Source organism: Capra hircus (genome assembly GCF_001704415.2).
Source record: "Capra hircus breed San Clemente chromosome X unlocalized genomic scaffold, ASM170441v1, whole genome shotgun sequence".
NCBI classification, from domain to species: domain Eukaryota; kingdom Metazoa; phylum Chordata; class Mammalia; order Artiodactyla; family Bovidae; genus Capra; species Capra hircus.
The window spans coordinates 12367203-12393233 of NW_017189517.1; the positions used below are offsets into that span (position 1 = coordinate 12367203).

A 26031-nucleotide genomic window follows, 5' to 3' on the forward strand; every position below is an offset into this window, starting at 1 on the left:
TTCCCTTCTTCTCATCCCTCCTTCTCTTCCCCCTTTCCTTATCCTTCGCTTCTTCCCAGGGTATCATATGACTTTTTTCAGATGACTTTCTGAAAAGTATTGTGGGGAAGGGAGATGTCTTTTAGAGTAATCATCTGGGCCTGTCAGTCCAACTTTACTGTGGCATTCTCTCTGAGATTAACCTTCATATTTCCAGTGGGAGAAAACAGCCCAGGGGGGGTGGGAAGGGGAAGCTCTGTCAGCGGCTCCTGCAGCAATGTAAATTGAATCTGATCCGCGACTGAATTCTTTCTAGGTGGGCATGATAATGGACCGCATAAGGATTCTGATGGATGTGCTCTTTCCTCTGTACGAGTGCGAGTCTTCGTGCATCCTTGCGTTTGGAAAATTAGAGTTCAGACTCATGCATTTCTTAGGTCTAGAGCGTCTTGACTTTTAGTCCTTCCTTTTATGTCTTTTCTATTTGGGTAGAGGCTAATTGAGCTTCTTCCAACCAGAGGGGCAGCCTTTTCCTGAAAGCTTGGCTTCTGTCGTCAGTCCCTGCTAGGGGGCAGATCGAGTCAACTTGAGCGAATTCGAAACTTGGGAAGGGAGTACAGAGACTTGGTTGTCGGGTCGGAGCTCTGCCACAGACAACTCTGGTGACTGGGCAAGTCCCTATCACTCATCTCTGGTCTTTGGTTTCTATGTTGGTAAACTGATTGGACCAGATGACGCTCTGAGGGGCGGCCTGCTCTGGCTAACTCTGGCAAAATATGCCATCTGGTTAGCCGGGTTTCACTCGCTCGTGGGTCTGACTTCCCATCTAGTCCCTGTCACACAGGCTTGCTTTCAGCGCAGAATTGGGCTTACACACATGAATGTGGTTTGGTCTCCCGCCATCTGGAGCAATATCGTGTGGAGGGGTGGCTCACGAAGGAAGTACCTCCAGGAGCGCTACGCGCGCACTCTGTGGAAGAGGCCTCCCACCTCTTCTCAACGAACAAGGCCCAACCTGGCGCCCGATTATGCGGCTGTAGGAAGTGCCATTTAAACAAGTAGTTTCTACGAATTCCATGGCGACAGTCCAACGTTGGTTTAGGTTTGATCTCTGTACTTCACTGCCATGGCCCAGTTTAGTTCCTGGAGAGAAGTTAAGGATTTTGCAGCCGTTGACAAGGCCGAAAATAAATTAAATAAATAATGAGAGCCTTCTGACTTGCAAAGATTGTAGGATACTTGTCCTTCACAACCAAAACGGAATCAGAATTCTATTTCACAACATTTATCACTGTCTGATTTCACATACTGGTAAGTTTTCCCCACTCAGGCACATGTTGGATTAGAGTACTAAAAAATCTCTTTTCTCCAGGACTCAGCTCATCCCAATGTGCCTACTCAGTTTATAACTTGGAGGAGCGCTTGCGCCCCTGGCTCCCAGCACTACACCACTCCCTTTTGCCTTAGAGAGAATGCAATGGGTCCAGAGTCTCTTATCTATATCAGAAATATGACCGTTTGATGCAAGTACCATCGTAGAGCTCTTGTGAGATTATTACGGCTCCACAGAACTTCAAATTCAGTCCTTTCTGTTCCAGCACGCATCTTTTGGTGTCTCTGGTGCCCTCTTCTTGTACTCACTCCACATGCCATGGATTCTTCTTGAGTTAGGAGCAGTTGGTGGGGATTCAGTTCAGTTCAGTCTCTCAGTCATGTCAACTCTTTGCGACCCACGAACGGCAGCAAAGCCAGGCCTCCCTGTCCTATCACAACTCCCGGAGTCCACCAAACCCATGTCCATTGAGTTGAGTGATGCCATCCAACCATATCTTCCTCTGTTCCCTTCTCCTCCTGCCTCAAGTCGTTCCAGCATCAGGGTCATTTTCAAATGAGTCAGCTCTTCGCATCAGATGGCCAAGTATTGGAGTTTTAGCTTCAAAATCAGTCCTTCCAATGTACACCCGGACTGATCTCCTTTAGCGGATGGACTGGTTGGATCTCCTGGCAGTCCAAGGGATCTCAGGAGTCTTCCTAAACACCACAGTTCAAAGCATCAATTCTTCAGTGCTCAGCTTTCTTTATAGTCCAACTCTCCATCCCATACATGGTACTGGGAACAATAATGCCTTGACTAGACGGACCTTGTTGACAAAGTAATGTCTCTGCTGTTGCTAATATTGCTGTCTAGGTTGTCATAATTCCTTCCAAGGAGTAAGTGTCTTTTATTTTCATTGGCTGCGTCACCATCTGCAGTGATTTTGTCGCACCCAAAATTAAGTCTGCACTTGTTTTACTGTCGCGTCTATTTCCATGAAGAGAGATGGGACCAGATTGCCATGATTGTTTTGCTGCTATGTTAAGTTTTAAGCCAACTTTTTCACTCTCCTCTTTCACTTTCATCAAGGAGGCTCTTTACTTCTTCTTCACTTCGCCATAAGAGTGGTGTCATCTACATATCTGAAGGTTAGTTGATATTTCTCCCGGCAATCTTGTGTTCCAGCTTGCTCTATTCCATTGCCCAGCGTTTCTCATGAGTGTACTCTGCATAGAAGTTAAATAGCAGGTGACATATATATAGTTGATGTACTCCTTTTCCTAATTTGCGAACCAGTCTGTTGTTCCTTGTCCAATTCATAACTGTTGCTTCCTGACCTGCATACAGGTTTCTCAAGAGGTAGGTCAGGTTGGTCTGGTATTCCATCTCTTTCAGAATTTTCTGCATTTATTGTGATCCATGCAGTCAAAGGCTTTGGCATAGTCAAAAAGCAGAAATAGATCTTTTCTTGGACACTCTCTTGCTTTTTGTGATGATCCAGCAGATGTTGGCAGTTTGATCTCTGGTTCCTCTGCTTTCTAAAACCAGCTTGAACATCCAGAAGTTCATAGTTCAATGTACTGATGAGCCTAGCTGTGAGAGAATTTGAGCATTACTTACTAGCATGGAGAGTGGTGCAATTGTGTGGTGTAGTTGAGTATTCTTGGCATTGCCCTTCTTTGGGATTGGGAATGAAAACTGACCTTTTCCAAGTCCTGTGGCCACTGCTGAGTTTTCCAAATTTGCTGACATATTGAGTGCAGCACCTTTCACAGCATCATCTTTTAGGATTTGAAGTAGTTCAACTGGAATTCCATCACCTCCACTATCTTTGTTCGTAGTATGCTTCCTCAGGCCCACTGACTTCACATTCCAAGATGTCTGCTCAGATGAGTGATCACACCATTGTGATTATCTGGGTCGTGAATGATCTTTTTTGTACAGATCTTCTGTGTATTCTTGTCACCTCTTCTTATATTTCTGCTCCTGTTAGGTCCCTACCATTTCTGTCCTTTATTGAGCCCATCTTTTGCATGAAATGTTCCCTTGGTATCTCTAATTTTCTTGAGAGATCTCTAGTCTTTGCCGTTCTTTTGTCTTCCTCTATTTCTTTGCATTGATCACTGAGGAAGGCTTTCTTATCTCTCCTTGCTATTCTTTGGAACTCTTCATTCAGATGGTTATATCTATCCTTTTCGCCTTTGCTTTTCACTTCTCTTCTTTTCACAGCTATTTGTAAGGCCTCCCCAGACAGCTATTTTGTCTTTTGGCATTTCTTTTTCTTGGGGACGGTGTTGATCCCTGTTCTCCTGTACAATGTCACGAACCTCCGTCCATAGTTCATCACGCACTCTGTCATCAGGATCTAGTCCCTTAAATCTATTTCTTCACTTTCCACTGTATAATCATAAGGGATTTGATTTAGGTCATATCTGAATGGTCTAGTGGTTTTCCGCCACTTTCTTCAATTTAAGTCTGATTGGCAATAGGAGTTCATGATCTGAGCCACAGTCAGCTCCCTAGTCTTGTTTTTGCTGACTGTATAGAGCTTCTCCATCTTTGGCTGCAAAGAATTAATCAATCTGTTTCAGTGCGTTGACCATCTGGTGATGTCCATGTGTAGAGTTCTTCTCTTGTGTTGTTGGAAGAGTGTGTTTGCTATGACCAGTGTGTTCTCTTGGCAGAATTCTACTAGCCTTTGCCCTGCTTTATCCGTACTCCAAGGCCAAATTTGCCTGTTACTCAGGTGGTTTCTTGACTTCCTACTTTTACATTCCAGTCCCCTATAATGAAAAGGACATCTTTTTTTGGGTATTAGTTTCTAAAAGGTCTTGTATCTTCATAGAACCGTTCAACTTTAGCTTCTTCAGCATTACTGGTTGGAGCATAGACTTAGATTACCGTGCTATTGAATGGCTTGCCTTGGACATGGAACGAGTCGGGGTTAGCGAGTTATTTTTCCATTTTCCATGTTTACATTGTGGGGAAACCAGGCTGTGCCTGGTGCTTATCCAGTGCTCATTTCCACACACATACAGCCCAGCCGTGTTATCCAGTAATTGTGACTTTTGCAACCTGAATACCTGCAGGAAAAAAAAAAATTGCTCCCGGGGGAATGGAGGCACGACTCAGCCAGCCCTGGAATTCTGAATGGCTCCCATTCTTCACAGTTTAAATGGTAAAGGAGGTCTGTTTCCCCACAAAAACCAGGGTTTGCACTTTGCCTCTCTCAGCACCTAAACAACAATATTAGAGCTCATTAAAATCAACCAGGACTCGAGAAGGGGCAGCCTTCATGGGGGGTACTTTTCCCTTGTGCTGTTCTGGAAAATACCACAATGCTGAGAGCAGACATTTATCTTGACTAGTTTTCCTCTAACGATTTCCCCCACGCGCACCAAGGTGCTGCCTCCTAACAGCACAATGGCCAGCGGCCCAGCTGAATCAGTGCAGTTGCCTGCAGCCTGCTCAGAAGAACCTTAAATGCTATTTATTGACTGCCCACCATCTGCAGAAGGCCTGTTACTTGGTTCCCTGTCTTTGGGGGAGTCCCTGAAGAAAGGATCTCGTGGGCCTCCAGATTTCCCACAATCTCGAGAAGGCAAGGGAGCCACCCTCTCTGGTTTCCTCATCTGTGTAATGGGAGGTGGGGGCGAGAATGGTAGTCCGCTACACCCCACCCTTGGCCCCCACTTCGGCCATGCTCAACTCCCCTCCCTAAGGCTCTATCAGGGGCCCACAAAAACCTCAGAAGCAGTCCTTCCTTTTCACATCCTGGCATATCCAACTCCCTCCTCCTGAGACTTCCTACTCGGGCCAGGGCCCTTGTGCCCTTGGCCTGTAGTTCCTCAGGCTGTGTTCAGTGCCCAGGCCTAAGTAGGGGTGTATGACTCAGTGAGAACACACAGCTGCAGGCTCAGACATGCTTGGCCAAAGACCAAATAGGGCACCATCAGCCAGGGCACTGGGCAAGCATTTGAGCTCAGGAATCACACAGACCTGACAGACAGTCACTAGCTAGCTTTGTGATTTTTAGGAAGGTTGAATAACATCTTTTAGCTGAATACCCATGTCTGTAGAGCAACAACAGTAACAATAATAGGAACTAACATTTGTTAACTGCTGGGTTCCAAGCTCAGTTCCAAGAACTTTATATATATATAACAGTCATGTTTTCTTCATTGAGACCCACGACAAGAGATACCAAGGATGCTTATCCGGAGAGCAAGACCTTAACCATGGTGGTCCCAGTGGCAGCACTTAGACATTTCCTCCAGCTTCCTTCTGTCTGTCTCCTGGGGGGTGAAGTTTACCCCTTTTCACCTCTGCCCGCTCTCTTCGGAGAAAAGAAGAAAACCAACTCCTCTCTCTGGCTGCCCCAGATGCCACCTCTTGGGGATGACAATTTGCCAGAAGATGCCACATGGAAATACTCCAGAAGCTGAGAAGTACCATGTGGAGAGGGGGGGAGTCTCTGGAAGGGAAGGCAGGAAGCATGAGTTGATTAATCAGTGGCAGAACTAGTCTCTATGGGACATGGATGGATTGTGTCCTTCAAGAGGCCCCTCATCTCCACACTGGAAGGGGCTTTCTCTAAAAGTTCTTTCCACCTCAGAACCACACTGAGTACTGATGATCCGAGACTCACGGGAGTAATTTTAGAACACACAAAATTTCAGGGGGCAAGGTAAACAGCAAAACTTTTCACACTGCCAAGCAACTGAGTGGACTCTGGGTGAAGGCTGGTAACTACGGGTCATAAAGCTTGGAATTTCACATCTTGTTAAAAATCTCAGCTTTCTCACTGTTTACAGAAGTCCTTAGATTTATGTACTTTGGAGCCTACTGGGCTTTGGGAAGGAGAGGAACTAGATTTCCTTTAAAAAGAAGTAAACATCACCAGGACTGTGGTGATGAGTTCTGTGTGAAGTCCTGTGAAGAGTTCCACGTTGGGTTGAAATTTACAGACTTTTAGAAATCTTCTTTTCTTCCCTTTCACCAAATAAGAAACCATCATTTTCCTGCCTTGTAAAAGACAGGAAAGAAGAATGGCATTGAAAAACATCTTTCTTTTTAAGGAAAATCTATTTGTGCTTTGCTGAATGTTTCCCCACAGTATACACAGGCTAACTTTTGGTTAACGAGGGGTGGGGGGGGGCGTCAATTAATTAAGACATTGATTAAGGTATTACTTTTCACACACAGAACTGCTCCTTCCTTCAGGTGAGGTGTGAAGAACAACAGAAAACCCCTTGCCAGGAGAAGTGGATGGCTTATTTGGAGGGGTGCGAGACCTTCAGCGTTTCCTAAATTAGCTTTGTGTCCAGGAGATACTTTTCCTGGAGTGCTTGTGTACTGCTGTTGCTAAGTCGCTTCAGTCGTGACCGACTCTGTGCAACCCCATAGATGGTAGCCCACTACTCTTAAGTCAAGCCATTCAAGGAGCCAGTGAAAGTCTTGGCTGTCTTATAGATCAGTGGGCTCCCAAGGATGGGTCCTGTTTTCCACCTCTCTTGCATTGCCCAGCATCAGTTCGTCACAGCATCAGCTTAAAGGGGGGAAAGGAGAGACATTCAGCATCCAGTGTGGTGAAGACAATCAAATGACTGGAAGAAATCCACTTTATGTGACTATAAAGGCTCACATTTCTCACTAGACCAAACATGACTGCTAAGCCACAAGAATGGTTTGACAAATGCACCAAAGACAGCACATCTAAATGAGCATCCAGCCACTTCAAAGTCGTCCCCTCTTCAAGTCCCACACTTCTTACGTGAGTCTGCTGCCACGGCTGCTCATAGCGTTTAAGGAACTCCTCTTTGGGGACCGCTGGTATATGAGTCACTCAAGAAAAACAGTTAAAATGGCAATCCTAGGGCTTGGGGGATCCAATCCCATCGGAAGGGATTGCCTTTGAATCAATTAACTATACCTGTGTTTTATCTACGCTCACATATTAATGTTGTTTGATCTGTAAGCCATCCTCCTTGCCTTGACCTAGTCATTTACATGCAATGGGAGGTTCCGTGCAGTTGGTTTCAACATCATCAACCAAGGAAGGAGACCAGACCTTCAGCATTAATGACTCAATGTCATGTAGAGCCCCACTCTGAAGTCTACTTAGGACCACCAACCACAGTTCTTATTTCTGTACCACTAATCATTACTCCAAGAACAAGATGTGCAAAAGCTGAACTTTAAAATACAGAACTAAGCTACAGGTATAACAAAATGTTCAGTCCTATTGATTTGGGCTAAGAATTTGTTTCCTTTCTTAAATTAACTTTTTATTGATTGCTCCTATGACCTTAACTTGTACAATTTTAGTGGTCTTCTTCCATTAAAAAAATGGCTTTTATATTTATTTCCCCTTTGAGTGATGTAAGAAACTTATTGTGGCCTTTCGTGAACCAGCAGCCTTAAAGGAAAGTTAAACGTTTACAGCATAATCTTCATAACTTTGCTCAGGCCAAGTTCTCTGGGCTTTCCCTGGACAGCAGTGGGCTTCCTTGGGCTTGTTTTGTCATGCTTTTGTCTCTTGGGGTCACTTATCCACACTCTGGGGACCCCCGGGATCTCTGAGGGACTTTTGATTTCTGAAGCCACATGCCTAGGACAGTGGTTCTCAAGCACATACGCGCATCAGAATTTCCCACACAGTGTCCGACTCTTTGAGTGGAATTCTCCAGGACAAAATACTGGAGTGGGTAGCCTTTCCCTCCTCCAGGGGATCTTCCTGACCCAGGGATCGAACCCAAGTCTCCCACATTGCAGGCGGATTCTTTACCAGCTGAGCCACAAGGGAAGCCCAAGAACACTGGAGTGGGTAGCCTATCACTTTTCCAGTGGATCTTCCCAACCCAGGGAACCGAACCAGGGTCTCCTGCATTGCAGGTGGATTCTTTACCAATTGAGCTATCAGGGAAGCCCAGGAAGCTAACAGGGAATTTCCCAGAGGGCTTGTTAAAATAGATTGCCAGGCTCCAGCCCCTGCATTTCTGCTTCAGTGGTTTGACCCAAGAATGTGCATTTCTGACAATTTATGAAATGATGCTGATGCTGCTGATTCTGGGCCATGATGTGAGAACCACATCCTTAGCTTGTTCATAAAAGTCCTGGGTTTGTGTCCCAGTGGTAGGATGGGGAGAATACATGTTCTACAGTCAAAGAGAAACTGATTCATATCTGAGCAATCCTATTTAATTGATGCTGAAGCTGAAGCTTCAATACTTTGGCCACCTGATGCAAAGAGCTGACTCATTAGAAAAGACCCTGATGCTGGGAAAGACTGAGGGCAGGATGAGAAGGAGGTGACAGAAGATGAGATGGTTGGATGTCATCACTCACTCAATGGACATGAATTTGAGCAAACTCCAGGAGATAGTGAAGGACAGGGAAGCCTGGTGTATTGCCGTCCATGGGGTCGCAAAGAGTCGGACATGACTGAACAAGAACAGCAACTTAACTTGTGGCAAGGCACTGGGTCAAATCACATTCTCTGTTAGTCTCAGCTTCTTCATCATTAGAATGGGAATAATAATACTGGACTCACAGTATTGTTGTAAGTTGATGTGTAAGTTACTGTGTAAGTGTGAAAGTGTTAGTCCTCAGTCATGTCCAACTTTTTGCAACCCCCTGGACTGTACCCCACCAGGCTTCTCTGTCCATGGGATTCTCCAAGCAAGAAAACCAGAATGAGTTGCCATGTCCTCCTCCAGGGGATCTTCCTGACCCAGGGATCAAATCTGGGCCTCCTGCATTGCAGGCAGATTCTTTACTATCTGAACCACAGGTTTAAGTGCCAGACACCAATGCCCTCAGCTCCTTGCTATGCAACTAGTTGGCATAAGGAAATGCCCTCTCTTTGCAGCCAAAAGCCTCCCCTTTTTAAGGATTACTGGTCTGTTCTAGGCATGCTTTATTATACCATCCTAGGTAATCAAAGACACAAAGACAGGAACTACTAAAAATACATGCCTTCAGCCCAGGAATATTCCTTGCAGTTAAATTGATTCCCGAGAACCACTGGCCATTTGTGACTTGTGGGCAAATCTTTGCTGTCGAGGCCTTGAATTCTTTACCTCTAAAGTGAAGACATTGATTTAGATGATTTGCCATCTCAAAAGTTTCTTCTTGCTCTGCCAAGTCTCAAAATCTGTGACTTAGAACTTGGGTACTTATTTCAGCATAGTCTGTTTCAATGAACATGAAAACTGTATGGTTCTCATTTTACCCATTTCAGTTCAGTCGCTTAGTCGTGCCTGACTCTTTGGCACCCCATGGACTGCAGCATGCCAGGCCTCCCTGTCCATCACTAACTCTTGGAGTCTACTCAAACTCATGTCCATTGAGTCGGTGATGCCATCCAACCATCTCTTCCTCTGTCGTCCCCTTCTCCCACCTTCAATCTTTCCCAGCATCAGGGTCTTTTCAAATGAGTCAATTCTTCACATCAGGTGGCCAAAGTATTGGAGTTTCAGCCTCAGCACCAGTCTTTCCAATGAATATTCAGGACTGATCTCCTTTAGGATGGACTGGTGGGATCTCCTTGCAGTCCAAGGGATTCTCAAGAGTCTTCTCCAACACCACAGTTCAAAAACATCAATTCTTCAGTGCTCAGCTTTCTTTATAGTCCAACTCTCACATGCATACATGACTACTGGAAAAAACATAGCCTTGACTAGACGGACCTTTGTTGACAAAGTAATGTCTCTGCTTTTTAATATGCTGTCTAGGTTGGTCATAACTTTCCTTCCAAGGAGCAAGCGTCTTTTAATTTCATGGCTGCAATCACCATCTGCAGTGATTTGGGATCCCCCCAAAATAAAGTCTGTCACTGTATCTATTTACATACTCTTAATGTCTTTAAGCTTCCCACCCTTCTTTAAAATTGGACTACTACACAGAAAGTCAGGGAAAAGTGCTAAATGTAACTAGATACCCTTCATAGCTAGAGCCCCTTAAATGTTCCTGCACAGGTGTAAAATGGTAGTTCTGTTATTTAATACTGACATCTAGTGGCTTTTCTGTATCAAAGACAGCGATAGGCATTTCCTGTGAGCTCACCATAAGCTCTGCTGTTTCTGCTGCAGACATCCAATTAACAGTCTTTTACTAATCACTTATTTTATGTCAAACATTATTCCAGGCCCCAGGGGGCTTATGTTAATAAATGCTACATGGTCCCTACTCTTCTAGAGCTCATAGTCCAATGGGGGAAGCAGACAAATCACTAGACAATCACAGCCCATCGTGCTGAATGTTACAATGGGAGAATACCAGCACAGTTGAAACAGAGGAATACCAGGGTAGGTAACTCTGCCCCGGAAGGTCAAAGAAAGGTTCATGGAGGAGGCAGTCTTTGAGTTTAGTCTTGGAGGTTTCCAGGTGGTCTACAAAAGACAGATTGGAGCCATTCCAAACAGTAGGGACTCCATATACAAAGGGAAAGGACCTGTAGGATCTTTGCCTGGAACCAATGTAGAACATTAAAATTACTTTTGCATACTTGGAGCATAGAATATACAGCAGGGTTTGTCAGCCTTGGCACTGCTGATAATTAGCCACTAGCCTGCACTGTAGGATGTTTAGAAGCATTCCTAGACTCAACTCAGTAGATGTCGGTAGCACCTACTCCCCAGTTGTGGCAACCAAAATGTCTCCAGGTATTTCCAGATGTCCTAGGGTCAGGGAATGGAAGTGGGGAGGGTTCGAATTACTCATCGTTGAGAAAGACTCGTGTCGAGGGAGCTTCATAGAGATCAGACTGAAGAGAAAGAAAGGTGGTTGTCAGGTGCCAGCCACAAGGCTGTGGGTCACATGTAGAGAGCTTGCACTTCATGTCCCAACTGATAGGGAGCCATTAAGAGGTCTTAACTAGGGAGTGGTAGGTCAGATGTGTGTCATAGGAGAGTGTGGACTGGATGTCAGTCCGGGGCCAGGGAGGTGGGCCAGGATGCTGATACAGTGGTCAGGTAGAAAAGTGATGAGGGCCTGACCCCAGGCAATGGTAGAAAGGATGGATTTGGGAGCTAACAAGAACTAGAGACTGTTACACAGACTGAACTGAGTTCAGAAAGAGAAAGACAAATATCATATATTAACCCATATATGTGGAATCTAGGAAACTGGCAAAGATGAAGTTATTTGCAAAGCAGAACTAGAGACACAGATGTAGAGAACAAGTGTACGGGTACCAAGCGGGGAAGGGCAGGTGGGATGAACTGGGAGACTGGGATTGGCAGACATATACTACCATGTATAAAACAGACAACTAAAAAGAACCTACTATATAGCACAGGGAACTCTACTCAGTGCTCTGTAACGAGCTAAATGGGAAAGAAATTTAAAAAAGGGGGGGGATATGTGTATGCATATAGCTGATTCACTTTACTGTACAGCAGAAACTAACACAACATTGTAAAGCAACTACACTCTAATAAAAGTGGGTTTTTTTTAAAAAGAACTAGAATCAGCAGGACTCGGGGAAAATTCAGACATTGAAGGTAAGCGAGAGAGAGGAGTCAAAGATGGCCCCCGGGTTTCTTCGCTGGGACACTCTTTCTTTGGTTGCTGTTGTTTCCACATTTATTTACCAATGAGAAGCAAAAGTTGGCCTGGACTTGCAGAGGACGGCAAATGTTTCACTATGTCCTGCCTGTCAAGGCACCATGGTCGCATAGAGGCACCAAACAAGGGTCTTTAAATCAACATGGGTAACTGAGGGGGAGTCACGACTCTAAAGATGTGACACCTGGTCACCCTAATGAAGTGACATGTTTGGTCACAAGATATTTCTGTCCAATCTCTACTAACTGAAATAGGCTGAGTGTGATTTTTCTGTGGCCGAGATTGGCTCACTTGTTTAAAATTAAATCACAGCATTCAGCAGCACCCTCTGGGTTTATCAACCTGAAGGGGAGATTTCCAGCAACTACCAGAGACCTGCTCTCGCCTGCATCTTGTTCTGTTTTGATCAATGCTTGGATGCAGGCATTGCCAGAAGACAAGAAGATATGGTGAAGATATCAGGGGATATAATCAAAATCCAGATGCGTTTTGACAGCCTTAGACTTCCTCTACCAAGAAGAAATTAAACGGGGCCACAGACAAACTGCATCTGTTCAGGACAAAGTAGAGTGGGTTTTCAAATGACCTGCGTGTGAAACAGTGAAAGAAGGTAGTTGATGGTGTGTCAGCGGTGTGCTACATCTGCCAAAAGGGCTGATGTGATATGAGGCCACATTAAGAGAAACGGTGTTGAGAATGAGGGTGGTGATAGGCTGCCCTACTTGTTCCTTGTCAGACTGTGCCTAGAGGGCACATTCCAATCAACTGGAATATGTTCAGAGGCAAACAAAAGCATAGTGAGGGGACCTGAAGCAGTGGAGAGAATAGTTGAAAACTATATTTAACATACAGAAGAGAAGCCACGGGGTTTCTGAAATGCTGTCTTCCAATACCTGAAGCCACACATGTGAAATTAACAAATGCTCTCTAAGTCAGTCCTCAAGGTCTGCAGCTGACAACTCCACATCTTAAGCCCAGATCACTCTTTGAGGCTCTATCTGTCCATTCAGTCAGACCTGGGAGGCCCCCTTACCCCTCCTCCTCCCTCTCCCCTACATTCATTTTGTCCCTAAGTCTTGTTACTTCAACCCTGCCTCCAAATGCCTCCCTAGTCTGCCCTTTTCTTCTGTCTCATTTTCTACAGTAACGTCAACTCACTTCCCCAGTTCCACCACACACCATACACAGCGATCTTTCTGAAACACAGGCTCCATTGTGTCACTCCCCTGCCTAAAACCCTCTAAAGGCCTTTCTGTTGCCTTCATAAATCTAAATTCTTTTTTTTTTCTTTTTTCTGGCTGTACCTAACAACTTGAGGGATCTTAGTTCCCTGACCAGGAATTGAACCCGGGCCCTAGGCAGTGAAAGTGCTGAGTCCTAACCACTGGACTGCCAGGAAATCCCAGAAGTCTCAGTTCTTTCATGTGGCATCTGAGGCCTTCCACGACCCTGTCCATGGCTGCCTCTCCACCCTCCATTCCTACCACTGGCCAGTAACTCCCAGTAAGAGGTTTCTTGTGTTCTTCCTCTGTACACAACAGGCTAGTTTTATGCCTTTGCTCCTTCTGACCTTTCTGTGTCATACTCCATTTCACTCTTCTTGCCTCATCTAATTCTTCCTTGTTTTTGAAAATAAAGCTACAGAAACCCTTCTATTATTAGGCTTGGCTGAGAATCACTGCAAGGTGCTTTCATGGTGCCTTGTGCCCGCTCCAGTCATTAATAGCGCATGAGATAGGGATGCTCCCCTCTGGGCCCTCTGACGTATCTGTGGGCATCTCCAGGCCCTCTTCCTGAATCAACCCTGAATATTCACTGGAAGGAGGGATGCTGAAGCTGCAATACTTTGGCCACAAAGACTAATCCAAGTGTGTCACTGGTCTTCATAAATTTCTTTTTTTTTTTTCCCAAATAATCAGACTAATTGCCATGAAGCTGTGGCCTCAGGCCTAGCATGAAGGCTTAAGAGTTGATGCAAAGAGTTGACTCATTAGAAAAGACCCCGATGCTGGGAAAGATTGAAGGCAGGAGTAGAAGGGGACGACAGAGGACGAGATGGTTGGATGGCATCACCGACTCAATGCACATGAGTCTGAGCAAGCTCCAGGAGATGGTGAGGGACAGGGAAGCCTAGTGTGCCACAGTCCATGGGGTCGCAAAGAGTCGGACATGACTTAGCAACTGAACACCAATAATCAGGCCCTTTTCCAGTGCCAGTCACACCGATGCTGGAGCCAACAAGCACAGGAAGAGTGCCACCTATGCTTCAGTGCTCCTTTGGCTCTCCACTACTGTGCCATTGGCTTGGGCTTTCACGCCCTCGGTTGCTCTGGGTGTGGCGGGGTCTTCTCTGACATTTCCCTGACAACCCCTCACTTAGAATAATGAGCATCCTCAATCCTTAGCCCTGTGAAACCTTCCAGGTGTTATCTGCACCTGCCTTTCCACCTCCAACACACTATGCCATTTGGGAGGCCACTGGACATTCCTGGAGACCCACCTTTGGCTGATCTTCCTTTTCGCCCAAGGATCATTTTCTGAGCAGCATCAAGTGTTTCTAATTGAGGCAGTCTGGCACCCTGGATCTATTTTCCTTGGAAGAGGAGGGCTGCTGGCAATCCCTGACTCTCCAGAGCTATTGGCATCTGAGTGAATGGTAGCTGTCATTACCAGCATATGGATATGCACACGTGTAGACGCCTTTAATTCCTCTGCTGCTGTGATAATCCCACAGTGCAGAGACCCTGAGACTGCCCACCTTGGACGGCCCTCCTTTCATACAGGCACTGGGAGAGACCTTCAGTTTGGAGGAGGGACTCACCTATAACATGAAAGGCTGTCAGTATCCGCCTTTGCGTTCCTGGTCTGCCTCCTCCCTCTCTCCACGTGGGGATGGTGCTTACTGGTTTAGACACTAACCCTGGTGGTTATGATCTATCTGCTCTGAAGGACAAGGGAGACTTTTTAGGGAGCAGAGGCATAGCCATGCACAAGGGGTGCACTCTAGAATTTACCAGAAGATGCCACTGTTGGCTTGAATCAGTAAAACAAATGTGGGCTGGAGGACTGTCAGCTGAGCATGAAGGCGACTCCATCATGGGGCTTTTAAACACCCATTTATAATGCATGCCTGGAAAAGCTGGTTGAAAGACTAATCCAAGTGTGTCACTGGTCTTCATAAATTTCTTTTTTTTCCAAATAATCAGACTAATTTCCATGAAGCTGTGGCCTCAGGCCTAGCATGAAGGCTTAATAAATCTGTACCAAAGGAGTGAATGAGTGAATACCACAGCAAGGAATAGAAATTTGGAGGCCATGGGAACAGCAGTCACCTTTGTTGGTCAAGGCTACTGGGGAAGAAAAGCTGCTAGTTGTTAGCAGTGGGTCTTTACAGAAATGAATTTGGCCGCAGCCAGGCAAAGAGTGAGGCCAGTCAATGTGGGTTTGCCACCCCTCCAGCCTCCCTCCAGGATGCTTCTCTTCTGTCCCATGCTTGTTTACTCCACGATATCATAGAAGGTGATAGTTTTAATTGTTTATGGTTTTTTCCAGTCACTTAGATTGTCCAGAGTTTTTAATATGATGAGGCATGACCTTCCCAGTTCCCAACTCTCTCCTTCTTCCCTGGGATAGTTCATTAAAGAAGTAATTAAAGGAGTTACTGGGATTCTGCTTTTTGTCTGGTACAACATTGAAAAGGATGAGATGAGAGTTAAAGAAAAATATGTAAAGTTCTTGTTGCAGAAAACCTACTCTAAACAGAAATACAAACAAAAAATTGTGATTCAGTATCAAAAATATTTTAGCAAAGGTTAACTGTGGAAGTGTCACTGAAGAAGAGATGATGACTGGCAGCAGGAGTGGGATAAAGTTTCTCAGAGGAGAGATCATACTTGGACTGGAAATTGCAGGATGCCTAGAATTTTCCAGTTAAAGAAGGAAGGTTACGCCATGCAGAGGGAACACCATGAATAGAAGAGAAGCACACAGGATAGATCCCAGGGTGCCTGAATTGCTCAGAGGTCAAGACTTGGGAGGAATGTTTGCTCAGAGGACATCAGCCAGCAGACCTAGCCAGTTGGGTGCTCCTCACTCCTGGGTGCAGAGGCAGCATCCCTCAGGTGGAAAAGAATAAGCTTCAGAAAAGCTACAAGCCATTCCCCAGGTTTCCTTTAAGAAATTAATGTGTTTATTGTCATCTTCCTTCCACAATAGGCCCATCCATGACCTCATCCTTCATCCACTGAACTTGAGTGGAAGCTCATTTCTTAATTAAAGTACAGCTGCAAAGGTTTTTTTCCCTTGATCACATCATAAGCCAGGATGCTTCTGCTGTGTGTGTGTGTGTGTGTGTGTGTGTGTGTGTGTGTGAGTGTGTGTGTGAGTGTGAGTGCACCTGCTCTATATGGGTGTGTGTGGGTGTGCGGTTTAAATGTTTACTAGTCTGCTATGTGAGCAAAGAACTCTTATCAGTTTGCAGCTTTAAAGTGAAGACAGTAACCCAGCAAAGCCTCCATACATGCTGACATCTCGGTGTCCTTTCAGTGGGTAAACAAAAAGGGCATTTTGGAACTAATAGAGTTAACTTGCCTCTGCTGGGAATATTAGCACGTGAGTGAAGGCAGATACCGAGGTAGTAACTTATATATATGCCATTGGCAGCTACCATGTCTATTTCAGTCAGTAACTAACCACAATGTTTATTTCTGGAGGCTCGGGCTGCACTGCCTATCTTCACATTCCACTGCCATCACGTAGGAGCCATGATGTTATGACAGCAGCCAGAATCAAAAGCATCATATCAGACACTCTTTCAACAAGGTTTTGTTAATAAGATATCCTGATTAGCTATTAGAAGAATGCTTTTGTGTATTTAGTGAGAAAGATTAGAACTTGAGTACTTGTAACCTCTTATCATTTCAGTAAAATCATTCCTTTCCATCGAGTCTCCATTTCATGATCAGTTATGGGAGTTTGGGAGTGGGGAGAAGGAAATAAATGAGGTCATTGGGAGGACTTTGTCACTAGCCGGAGAGAGAGAAACGGAGGGGGAAGGAGGAAGGGGGAGTGGCCTTTCCACCCGACGTATATACTTTAAAAAGGAGCTCTCGGGACAGGCTAGCCGGCCTCATAGAGGGAACAATAGCACAGTCCACAGGACAGCTGCCACCAGATTGCCGTCATTTTACTTTGGCCTCCCTTCCCGACCAGTGAACATCACGTATGCCCTGCCCCTTCCCTGACTCCACCTATGTCAGCCGCAGCCCTGACCGCCGGCCTCTGTGCTTTGTCCATAGGAACTTCCACTACATCACCATCCTCCGCGACCCAGTGTCCCGGTACCTGAGTGAGTGGAGGCATGTCCAGAGAGGGGCAACATGGAAAGCGTCCCTCCACGTCTGCGACGGCAGGCCCCCAACCTCTGAAGAGCTGCCCAGCTGCTACACTGGAGACGACTGGTCCGGCTGCCCCCTGAAAGAGTTCATGGACTGTCCCTATAACCTAGCCAACAACCGCCAGGTGCGCATGCTCTCCGACCTCACACTCGTTGGCTGCTACAACCTGTCAGTCATGCCCGAAAAGCAGAGGAACAAGGTCCTCCTGGAAAGTGCCAAATCGAATCTGAAGCACATGGCATTCTTCGGCCTCACTGAGTTTCAGCGGAAGACCCAGTATCTGTTTGAGAAAACCTTCAACATGAACTTTATTTCTCCCTTTACCCAGTATAACACCACTAGGGCCTCTAGCGTAGAAATCAATGAGGAACTCCAAAAACGTATTGAGGGACTGAATTTTCTGGATATGGAGTTGTACAGCTATGCCAAAGATCTCTTTTTGCAAAGGTATCAGTTTATGAGGCAGAAGGAGCATCAGGAAGCTAGACGGAAGCGTCAGGAACAACGCAAATTTCTGAAGGGAAGGTTCCTTCAGACCCATTACCAGACCCAGAGTCAGGGCCAGAACCCGAATCCGAGTCAGAATCCGAGTCAGAACCCTAACCTGAATGCTAGTCAGAGTGGGACTCAGAATCTGTTTCAGAATCTGATTCAGAATCTGACTCAGAGCTCGGGTCAGAATCCAAGTCCAAAGGAGAACCAGGAAAGCCAGAAGCAGAATCCAGGCCAAGAGCAGAGCGATGGCAACACCAGCAATGGCACCCATGACTATATAGGCAGCGTAGAGAAATGGCGCTAAGTGGCTCCCAAAGGCTTTCACACACTTTCCCAAAGCGCCAGTCAAAATAGGGCAAATCCTCAAACATGAGAGCGTCCAAACACATCCTGCTTCCTAAAGTTTGGAAGTTCAAAAAAGTTAAGAGGTCGCCTTTACAGTTGCCTTTCAATTCAGTGTTCTACTGTGCGTGGGTAAAACAAATTTCAATATGTAATTAAATTGCCTCTTTTTTTGGTTTGTTGGAGTATTTATAAAATCCAAAAGCCAAACCAGACTCACCAGAAATTGCTGTTTAGATATGTTAAGAAGTTCTTGAATTAGTCATAGGGACAAAATGGAAACACAAAATGTGACCATTTAACTTATGCCTAAGAAATGGACTTTACATTATTCATGATACACTGTCGAAACCCAATGTTGGAAGCAAACATTTTTTCCAGGGGTAAGCATGAATATAACATAAAACAAACTAAACACAAAACTTCATTTTCTTCTGATTATAACCAAAAATCTATTTAAATAAAATAAGAACTGATGGTAGAGTTTACCAAATTGTACAAAATGGAAAACTTCTCTCCCAAACATGAGTAGTTTTATGTAAAAATATTGGCTTTTGAGTAGAAAGGGACTCATCTTGTTATTTGAGATGTTTAAAATTTTAAACTTTTTCTACCTTCTGCTATTTAAAGGTTTTAAACAGGGTGTATCTCATATTAAACCAAACACTTTTTCCAAATGGAGTACCAATGTAAAGATCTAATTTCCAGACGATTTCTGGGCACTGTAATTTCAACAATTCTGGAATCTTCTTGGCGCTGCTTCTCATTCATTTTAAAGCTTCTCCGAGTTGTGCTCATTCCAAACTAACCCGTTTTAGAATCTTTCTTCATCATCTAAATGGTGTGTTGCTGAATTTATTGTGATATATAATCCTGGATTAAAGTCAGGACTTTCTTTCTATAGAATTGTCTTATCAATGTTTGTGTAGTGAGATCCTTATCAAGAAACTCTTGAACAGGATAGCGTGTCTTAAAATATTGCTGAAGTTAGTATTCTGTTCTTGATCAGATAGAATTGAACCTGAATGTGAATGAATTGTTATTTACTTTTTGTACATTTTTATTGTAATGTTTCCAATTGGGCTGGCTCTTTCTAGCCCATTAGTTCTTTTTCATGTTGACAGAGTGTAGACAATTACAAGAGAAAAACAAGGTTGGAATAAGCACTAAGATAGCCAACGTTATTCAGTAACACCAAAAGCTTTACCTCGATACTTTGGGTGAGCCGTGTACCAGCTTTAGTTTTGAGAAAACAAAAGGCAAAAGTATTCTGCAGTGAGGTTAAACATCAGAAGCATATGGGTTGAAGAAAGTGATTTGGTATTAGAAGTCTGTGCAAAAACACTTTCAGGGTATCAAGTTTGAATTGCACGGGCCAAAAAGAAGTATATAACCCACTGTGCTAGCAAACATCCTCATTCTGGGCAGCTTCCATATTACGGGTTTTGCTATCCTTTCATAAGGACTTACACTAAGCCTCTGGCTGTAAATCAGAAAGGCAACTGCAAGTGGCATTTATGTTTTCATGAGGGACATGCTTAGAAATGTGACCGTAAAGTCACATCTTGTACAATCTGCTCATTTGCATGATCTAGTTTCATCTGTAATAATAAGGCCACAAACTGGACAAGAAGCTGAGTACTTGAGTTAAAAAAAATGTTTTTGACTCTGCGCTTGTATCAGTAGATCGAAATTTTGTTTTGCCTGACAGTATCGCAGTCCTGGGAATCTGAGAACTGGAAAACTGAAAGGAAAAAAAAACTTCAAAATCCAAAATACCTTAAACTCAAACTGTTTTAGAGTGAAACTATTTTGTGTACTTTGTGTTTTTAAACTAATGATTCTGTAGATCACTGTGGTATTTCAGTTTCGTTTTGTTTTAATGGATGATGTTTGCTATTAAAGCTGATAGGTAATGTTGGAAAGCAGGATGAAGCCCGAGCCAGTGGAAAAGCTTGTTACAGAAAAAAATATTTTGTGTTATTGCTGTGGTGTGCATGGTTTGCAGAGATTAAGTGCATTTTCTCTGTCTATACTGATTTATTGTATATAGGGGATGTTATAAATATACATTTTGGTCATCATCATGTAAATCCCATGACTTCAAATGTAAACATCTGTCCAATGATGTAGCTTTACAAACCATTTACTGATTTTGTGTAATTTAACAATAGATATAAAATAAAGTTTAAATTACAGATGCTGAGTTATTTTGTGATTTCAAAGTTTGCAGCCACTAGACAGACATCATGACACCACAGAGAGAATTCTCTTTTCTCAAGGAGTTTCTTATTTTCCTCTTGGCCACCAGATATGGAGATGAGATGAGCCACTCCAATGTAGCATGTGCCAATGACCTTAACCTTGGGTGCTTCCCTCTGAGGGTCCAGAGTGTGTTCTCTTTTGAATAAAACAAAGTTATCCATGAAAGACAAAGTTGGGTATGTGATTTAGTGAGCTCTGGTTGCTATACCAAAATACCATAAACTGGGTGGCTTGTCAACAATGGAAACTTACTTTCTACAGTTCTGGAAGCCAAAAGTCTGAGATCAGGTGCCCAGTATGGTTGGGTTCTGATGAGGGCTCTCTTCCCACTTTCAGAAGCCTGTCTTCTTGCTGTGTCCTCATATCACAGGAAGTAGCTAGCTAATTCTCTGGGTTTTTCTTATAAGGGCACTAGTCCCATTCATGAGGGCTCCCATGGATCACCTCCCAAAGGCCACACCTCCTAATACCATCACAGTGGGATTAGAGTTTCAACACATGAATTTGGTGGGGACATTCCATCCCTTATGCTATGCAAATTAAATATGTGAGTGTTTTAATTTAAAATTATTCAATGAAATACTTGCACATTTAAGAGTATGTGGGAAAGAAAAATAATACTTTTTTTATTTTTTAATCTATCCCCTCTTTCTGGAATATAGTTTAAAGGTGAGCATTAAAGTATTGGCTTTGAAAGTTATGAAGACATGTCTTCTAATTATATTCAGTGTACATTTTTTTAAAATTGTGGTTATGACTGTGGGTGGGGATGATTTGTTCTTGTCTTTTTCAAAAGAGAATTTAGATGCCAGATCATGGGATTAGAGGGAAGAAAGCTACAGAAGTTGAGGAGTTTAACTATATACTCAGCCTACCAACTATTACATACTTACAAAACTCTGCCCATCAAGTGTTCACTGAGCAATAATTGGGTGGTCACAGTTCCTGATTGCCAGAAAGCCCCATGATCTCCTCTTGGGAGGAACTGTGAACAGGAATATAGAGCTCAAGTATTAGCTGCTCAGTAGTGTCTGACTCTTCAACCCCATGGACTGTGGCCCTCTAGACTCAAGAACTTGAAATATTTAGGAAATAAAGATGATTTCTTTTTACCCTCCAGGAGGATATTCTTGGAGAGTACTTGCTGAAATGGGGAAAACATTGCAAACCTGCACTCTGCTTCTGGGCACAGAGACTGCGGAAAGGAGCTACTGAGGCAGCCCAGAGAGGAGCTCTAATGAAGAAATAACCAACTGGCCCAGTTTCTAAGGACTTCGGATTCTCAATAGGAGTTATAGCAAAGTAAAACCAAGGCTGTCTTTGAGAGGTGGGAGATCTAAAGAACTGTTACACTGGCACAGATGCTTTTGTTTCATGGGGTGGGGAATTGGAAGTGAAAAGAACTCTAAAAGACTCACAGGCCAGGCTTTAGACAATCCCCATGCCTGAGACACAGAAGAGACCAACAGACTCAGCTAGGCTGGTGATCTGCAACTCCAAGCTTTATTGTCCTGTTCTGAGGACTGCTTTTTTTCTTGTCTTTACTAGGAATCAAAACAAGCAAACAGACAAAGCCCGGGCTAGGAGGGGCAGGTTGTAAAGAGTCTAACAAGATACAGTGTGTGCTGACTCCAAATATAATCCCGTGGGATTGTGGAATAGGGCAATCCTAATGTCTCGAATAGCCAGAGTGAGATGAGCTGATGGTCTAAAACACCAGAGGAACTTGATCAAGACCTCAAAAATTCCAAAGTAAATTTATAACACATCAATCAGAGCTTCAGAACGAGGGCTTCCCTGGTGGCTCAGATGGTAAAGAATCTGCCTGCAATGCAGGAGACCCGGGTTCAATTCCTGGGTCGGGAAGATCCCCTGGAGAAGGGAATGGCAACTTACTCCAGTATTCTCATCTGGAGAATTCCATGGACAGAGGAGCCTGGTGGGCTACAGTCCATGGGGTCGCAGAGACGGACCCGACTGAGTGACTAACACTTAGAACTGCAGGAGAAACCTATCTTGAGAAAAGCAAATCAGCTATTTCTCAGTGTAAATAACACTGTTCTGAGCAGCTAGACCAGAGGTCCAAAAAATGTCAGACCTGGGGCCAAGTCTCTCCACCTGCTTTTGTAAATAAGAGTGTATTGGAACATGGCCACGCCCATATTTTTGCATGTTTCTTCTGCCTACTCTCACAACCCCAGAGGCAGGAACAGCTGAAATACTGATGGCCCGAAAAGCTACAATATTTATTTTCTTGCCCTTGAGAGAAAAAATTGGTCAACCTCTGAGCTAGAGAGCCAATCCAAATTTCCCAAAGAGTAAAATCTCAGCAGAGTCTGTAATGATTCCATGGTCAGAAAGGATAGAAGACATACTTCTATCAACATACTTTCCAATCAACAACACCACACTGATATTTATGGGGTGCGTGCTTAGTTGTGCCCAACTCTTTGCAACGCCATCGACTGTAGCCCGCCAGGCTCCTCTTTCCATGGGGATTCTCAAGGCAAGAATAATGGAGTGGGTTGCCGTGTCCTCCTCCAAGGCATCTTCCCAACCCAGGGATGGAACCCAGGTCTCCTGCATTGCAGGCTGATTCTTTACTGTCTGAGCCATCAGGAAAGCCCACATTTATGGGGTACCTACTATTATATGCAAATCACTTCATGAGGCCTGAGAACAGGGAAGAATCTGATCTTTCCCCAAAGAATTATGGAAATCTAAACCAAATGCTGTGTCAGAGTATAGTTAAAAGCTTAATTAGTTCTTCAATGTGTGTGTGTGTGTTTTATTACATGCTTGTAAAAACTGCAAACGATATGGAAGCATGTAAGTAAAAAATGAAATGAACAATTACCTACACATTCTCACTCTTCCAAAATAACTAGTGGAATTACATGATTTCTTCCAGACTGCCTTGTCCTTTTCACATTCAAATCTAACATCTCTCTTTTTCTCTTCCCTCACTCTTTTTCTCTCTCCCCCAACACACAACACAAAAATGAAACCATACCATATAGTTCTCAATTTCCTTTTTTAAAGCTCAGCAATGTATCCTGGTTTTCCTTCCAAAACGAGAATATAGTGAGTGGTTGACCCTAAACCCCTAAGCCCCCAAATAGATTACTGCTGATATTATAGATTGAGAATGTAGGCTCTGGATCCATACTGCTTGGGTTTGAATCTCAGTCCCACCATTTACCATGTCTGTGACCTTGGAGAAGTCACTAGCCTCTCCATGCCCCAGTTTCCTCCCCTATAAATGGAGAAAAGTACAGTTCCAACTTCAAATGGTTATCGTGAGAAATAAAAGAGTTCATATTTGTAAAGGACTCAGAACAGAGTCTGACACAAAATAAACTTAATATTTGTTTGATAGTATTATCATTATTATTGTTCCTAATATGAAAACTAGCTGTCTGGTAAATGCCTCTCTTTAACAGCTAAAGGCTGACTCTGAGATGAAGAATTGAATATATATATAAAACAGATTTTTTTACATAATTAAAATGTATAAAGAGCTGCCCTAAGGTTTACTTCTGAGCTTTGAATGTAGCCAGTGACAGATCTCCTGAAAGATCTAACCAACAAAATGCCAGTTGAGTCACTGATACTCTCTCCAGCATTATCTGATGTCCCCTGCTGACTGGGGACCTACTTTAGCGCACTTAGCCAAGGATGATTCACCACCAGGCCTCTTCCTTTCCCACCCACCTCCCCACCCTATATTGTCAGAGTATGGGCCTGTCTGCACCCTGAGATCCCAGAGGGTTCCAGAGATCCAGCTACCTCCCCCACCGACGCAGGTGGGTGCTTGGAATTCCCACACTCCAAGTCTCTACTTTGTGCAGGAAACCCTATTAAAATGCATCTATGCCGCCTAGGAGGGAGGAGGGCCAGTAACCCATTAAAATCACCTCCTAGTTTATTATATTAGCAGTCACGAAGGACCCTCAGGGAAGGCGACACTCAAGTCATGTAAATTGAGGTATAGCTCACTTCACTTTAAAAAAAAAGAAATAGAATGTTTTGCTTCCCTGTCATTTGACTTTTAAATTTTTGACCTTGTTTGCCTGAAGGGCAGGATAAGGTTCAATAATCCTCATTAAATCTCATTAAATTGTATACATTCTACTCTCTTTGTGCTTGGCTTAAATCTTGTGACTTCACGACGCTCACTAAGATTTACTGATGCCTAACTGGGCCTAAGAAAAGTTTAACAGTTTTTGTGACTTTAAAATGCTCCATTGGATTTCATGTGACTTCAGAGGACCTGAAAGGAATTGTCAAGTTTTAGAAGAGAGGGCTTTACCATAGTTCGATGGGCCCTAAGAGGCCAGCTGGAACCCAGCCTTACCAGCTTTCTCAAGGATTAATTCAAACACATGAGTGTTTTTTTTCCTGTCAGGTCAGAAAAAGGTTTTCTGCCCTTGAAACTAGCTAGAGCAGGACCATGTGCCCATCAAGGTCCTTGGGATTCCGTTGAAAAGACTTTGTGAATTTGACCCAAGAGGCAGATTTAGGCTTTGCAAAGGTAAACGACTAGGAAGGTTAAGTAAGGAGCCTCAGCACTGTGTAGCCAAGATGAATAGGATTTATCAAGAATGAACTTGACCGAACAGTCATCAGTAGTTTCCCAGTGCTCCCAAGTGTCCATTGTCATTGGAAGCATGCTTTATTCAGATTCCAGGGAAGTTGACAGGGAGGTCATTGTTTTGATTGCCCAGCACTCCCATGCAAGGTCAGGTTTCTATGTAGCCCACCTGAGTGGTCAAAGTAACTCCTTAATTATTCTCCTGTTCTCAGCCTCTTTCTCAACCGCCACACTCATCTTCCTCAAACTGCATCTCTAAACCTAAATCATGGACCTGAGACCTCAGAAACCTCACTGACATGTTGGTTTAAAGATGCGAATACCCTGGGCCCCACTGCAGAGGTTCTGAATGAAACTTTCAGGCGCAAAGTGAGAGATCCCGCCTTTTTGGGTGAGATCCTAAGGAGATTCCGAGATACTCAGGTACAGTGGAGAGCTATTGTCCTAAATCATAGATCTGATCCTGCACTGCCCTTCTCAGAAAGTGCCGGGAGCTCTGCACCGTCTACAGATGGAAGTCCACACTCAGCTAAATGCCCAAAGCGCTCTACCAAGACTCACCGTTGAGAGCCACCCTCCTTGAAATTGACCCTTGACTACTTGAACTTTACTTCTTGCCTTAGGCATTGGTCTTCCAAAATGATTTTAAATAGGAGTTTTTGAGATATCATTGATTCTAACAGACTCTATAAAATCTTACTTAGGCTGACTGCCATCTTAACAAAGTTTTAATGAACTCTAATAAGCCTTGGCTTATTAGCTATGTGACCCAGACTTCATTTTGCTGAGCCTTTCCTTATTTCTAAGATTGAAATTATCATAGTATTTACTCCATAGGTTTGTGGTAATGATTAAATGAGTTAAAACATGCAAAGCACTTTAGAACAGCATTCTGGTACTTTGCAATTAGATTGGATTAATATAGGTAAACATTTCTAGCATTGAAGCAATTTATTATTTTGAACTCATATGTTTTATTCATACAGAAACTTTTAATGGAACACCTACACTGTTTTTCTTGGTAATGTTTTACAGTCTTCCCCCACCTCAACCATTCATTGAACTCTAAGTTACTC

The 26031-nt window shown here is 43.9% G+C and overlaps 1 protein-coding gene across 2 annotated transcripts in view; it reads left to right on the top strand.

Annotated features, from left to right (window-relative positions):
* The window catches only part of HS6ST2 (heparan sulfate 6-O-sulfotransferase 2), a 354205-nt gene extending 333911 nt beyond the window's left edge, over positions 1 to 20294 (top strand). The window contains exon 5 of one of the 2 annotated variants that reach the window (XM_018044214.1): positions 17161 to 20290. In XM_018044214.1, the coding sequence (XP_017899703.1) occupies positions 17161 to 18058 (898 nt within the window). In that variant the 3' untranslated portion in view covers positions 18059 to 20290. Of the gene's footprint in view, positions 1 to 17160 lie in introns of both variants that reach the window. The other variant, XM_013976267.2, reaches the window with a different exon arrangement.
* The last annotated feature ends 5737 nt before the right edge of the window (positions 20295 to 26031 follow it).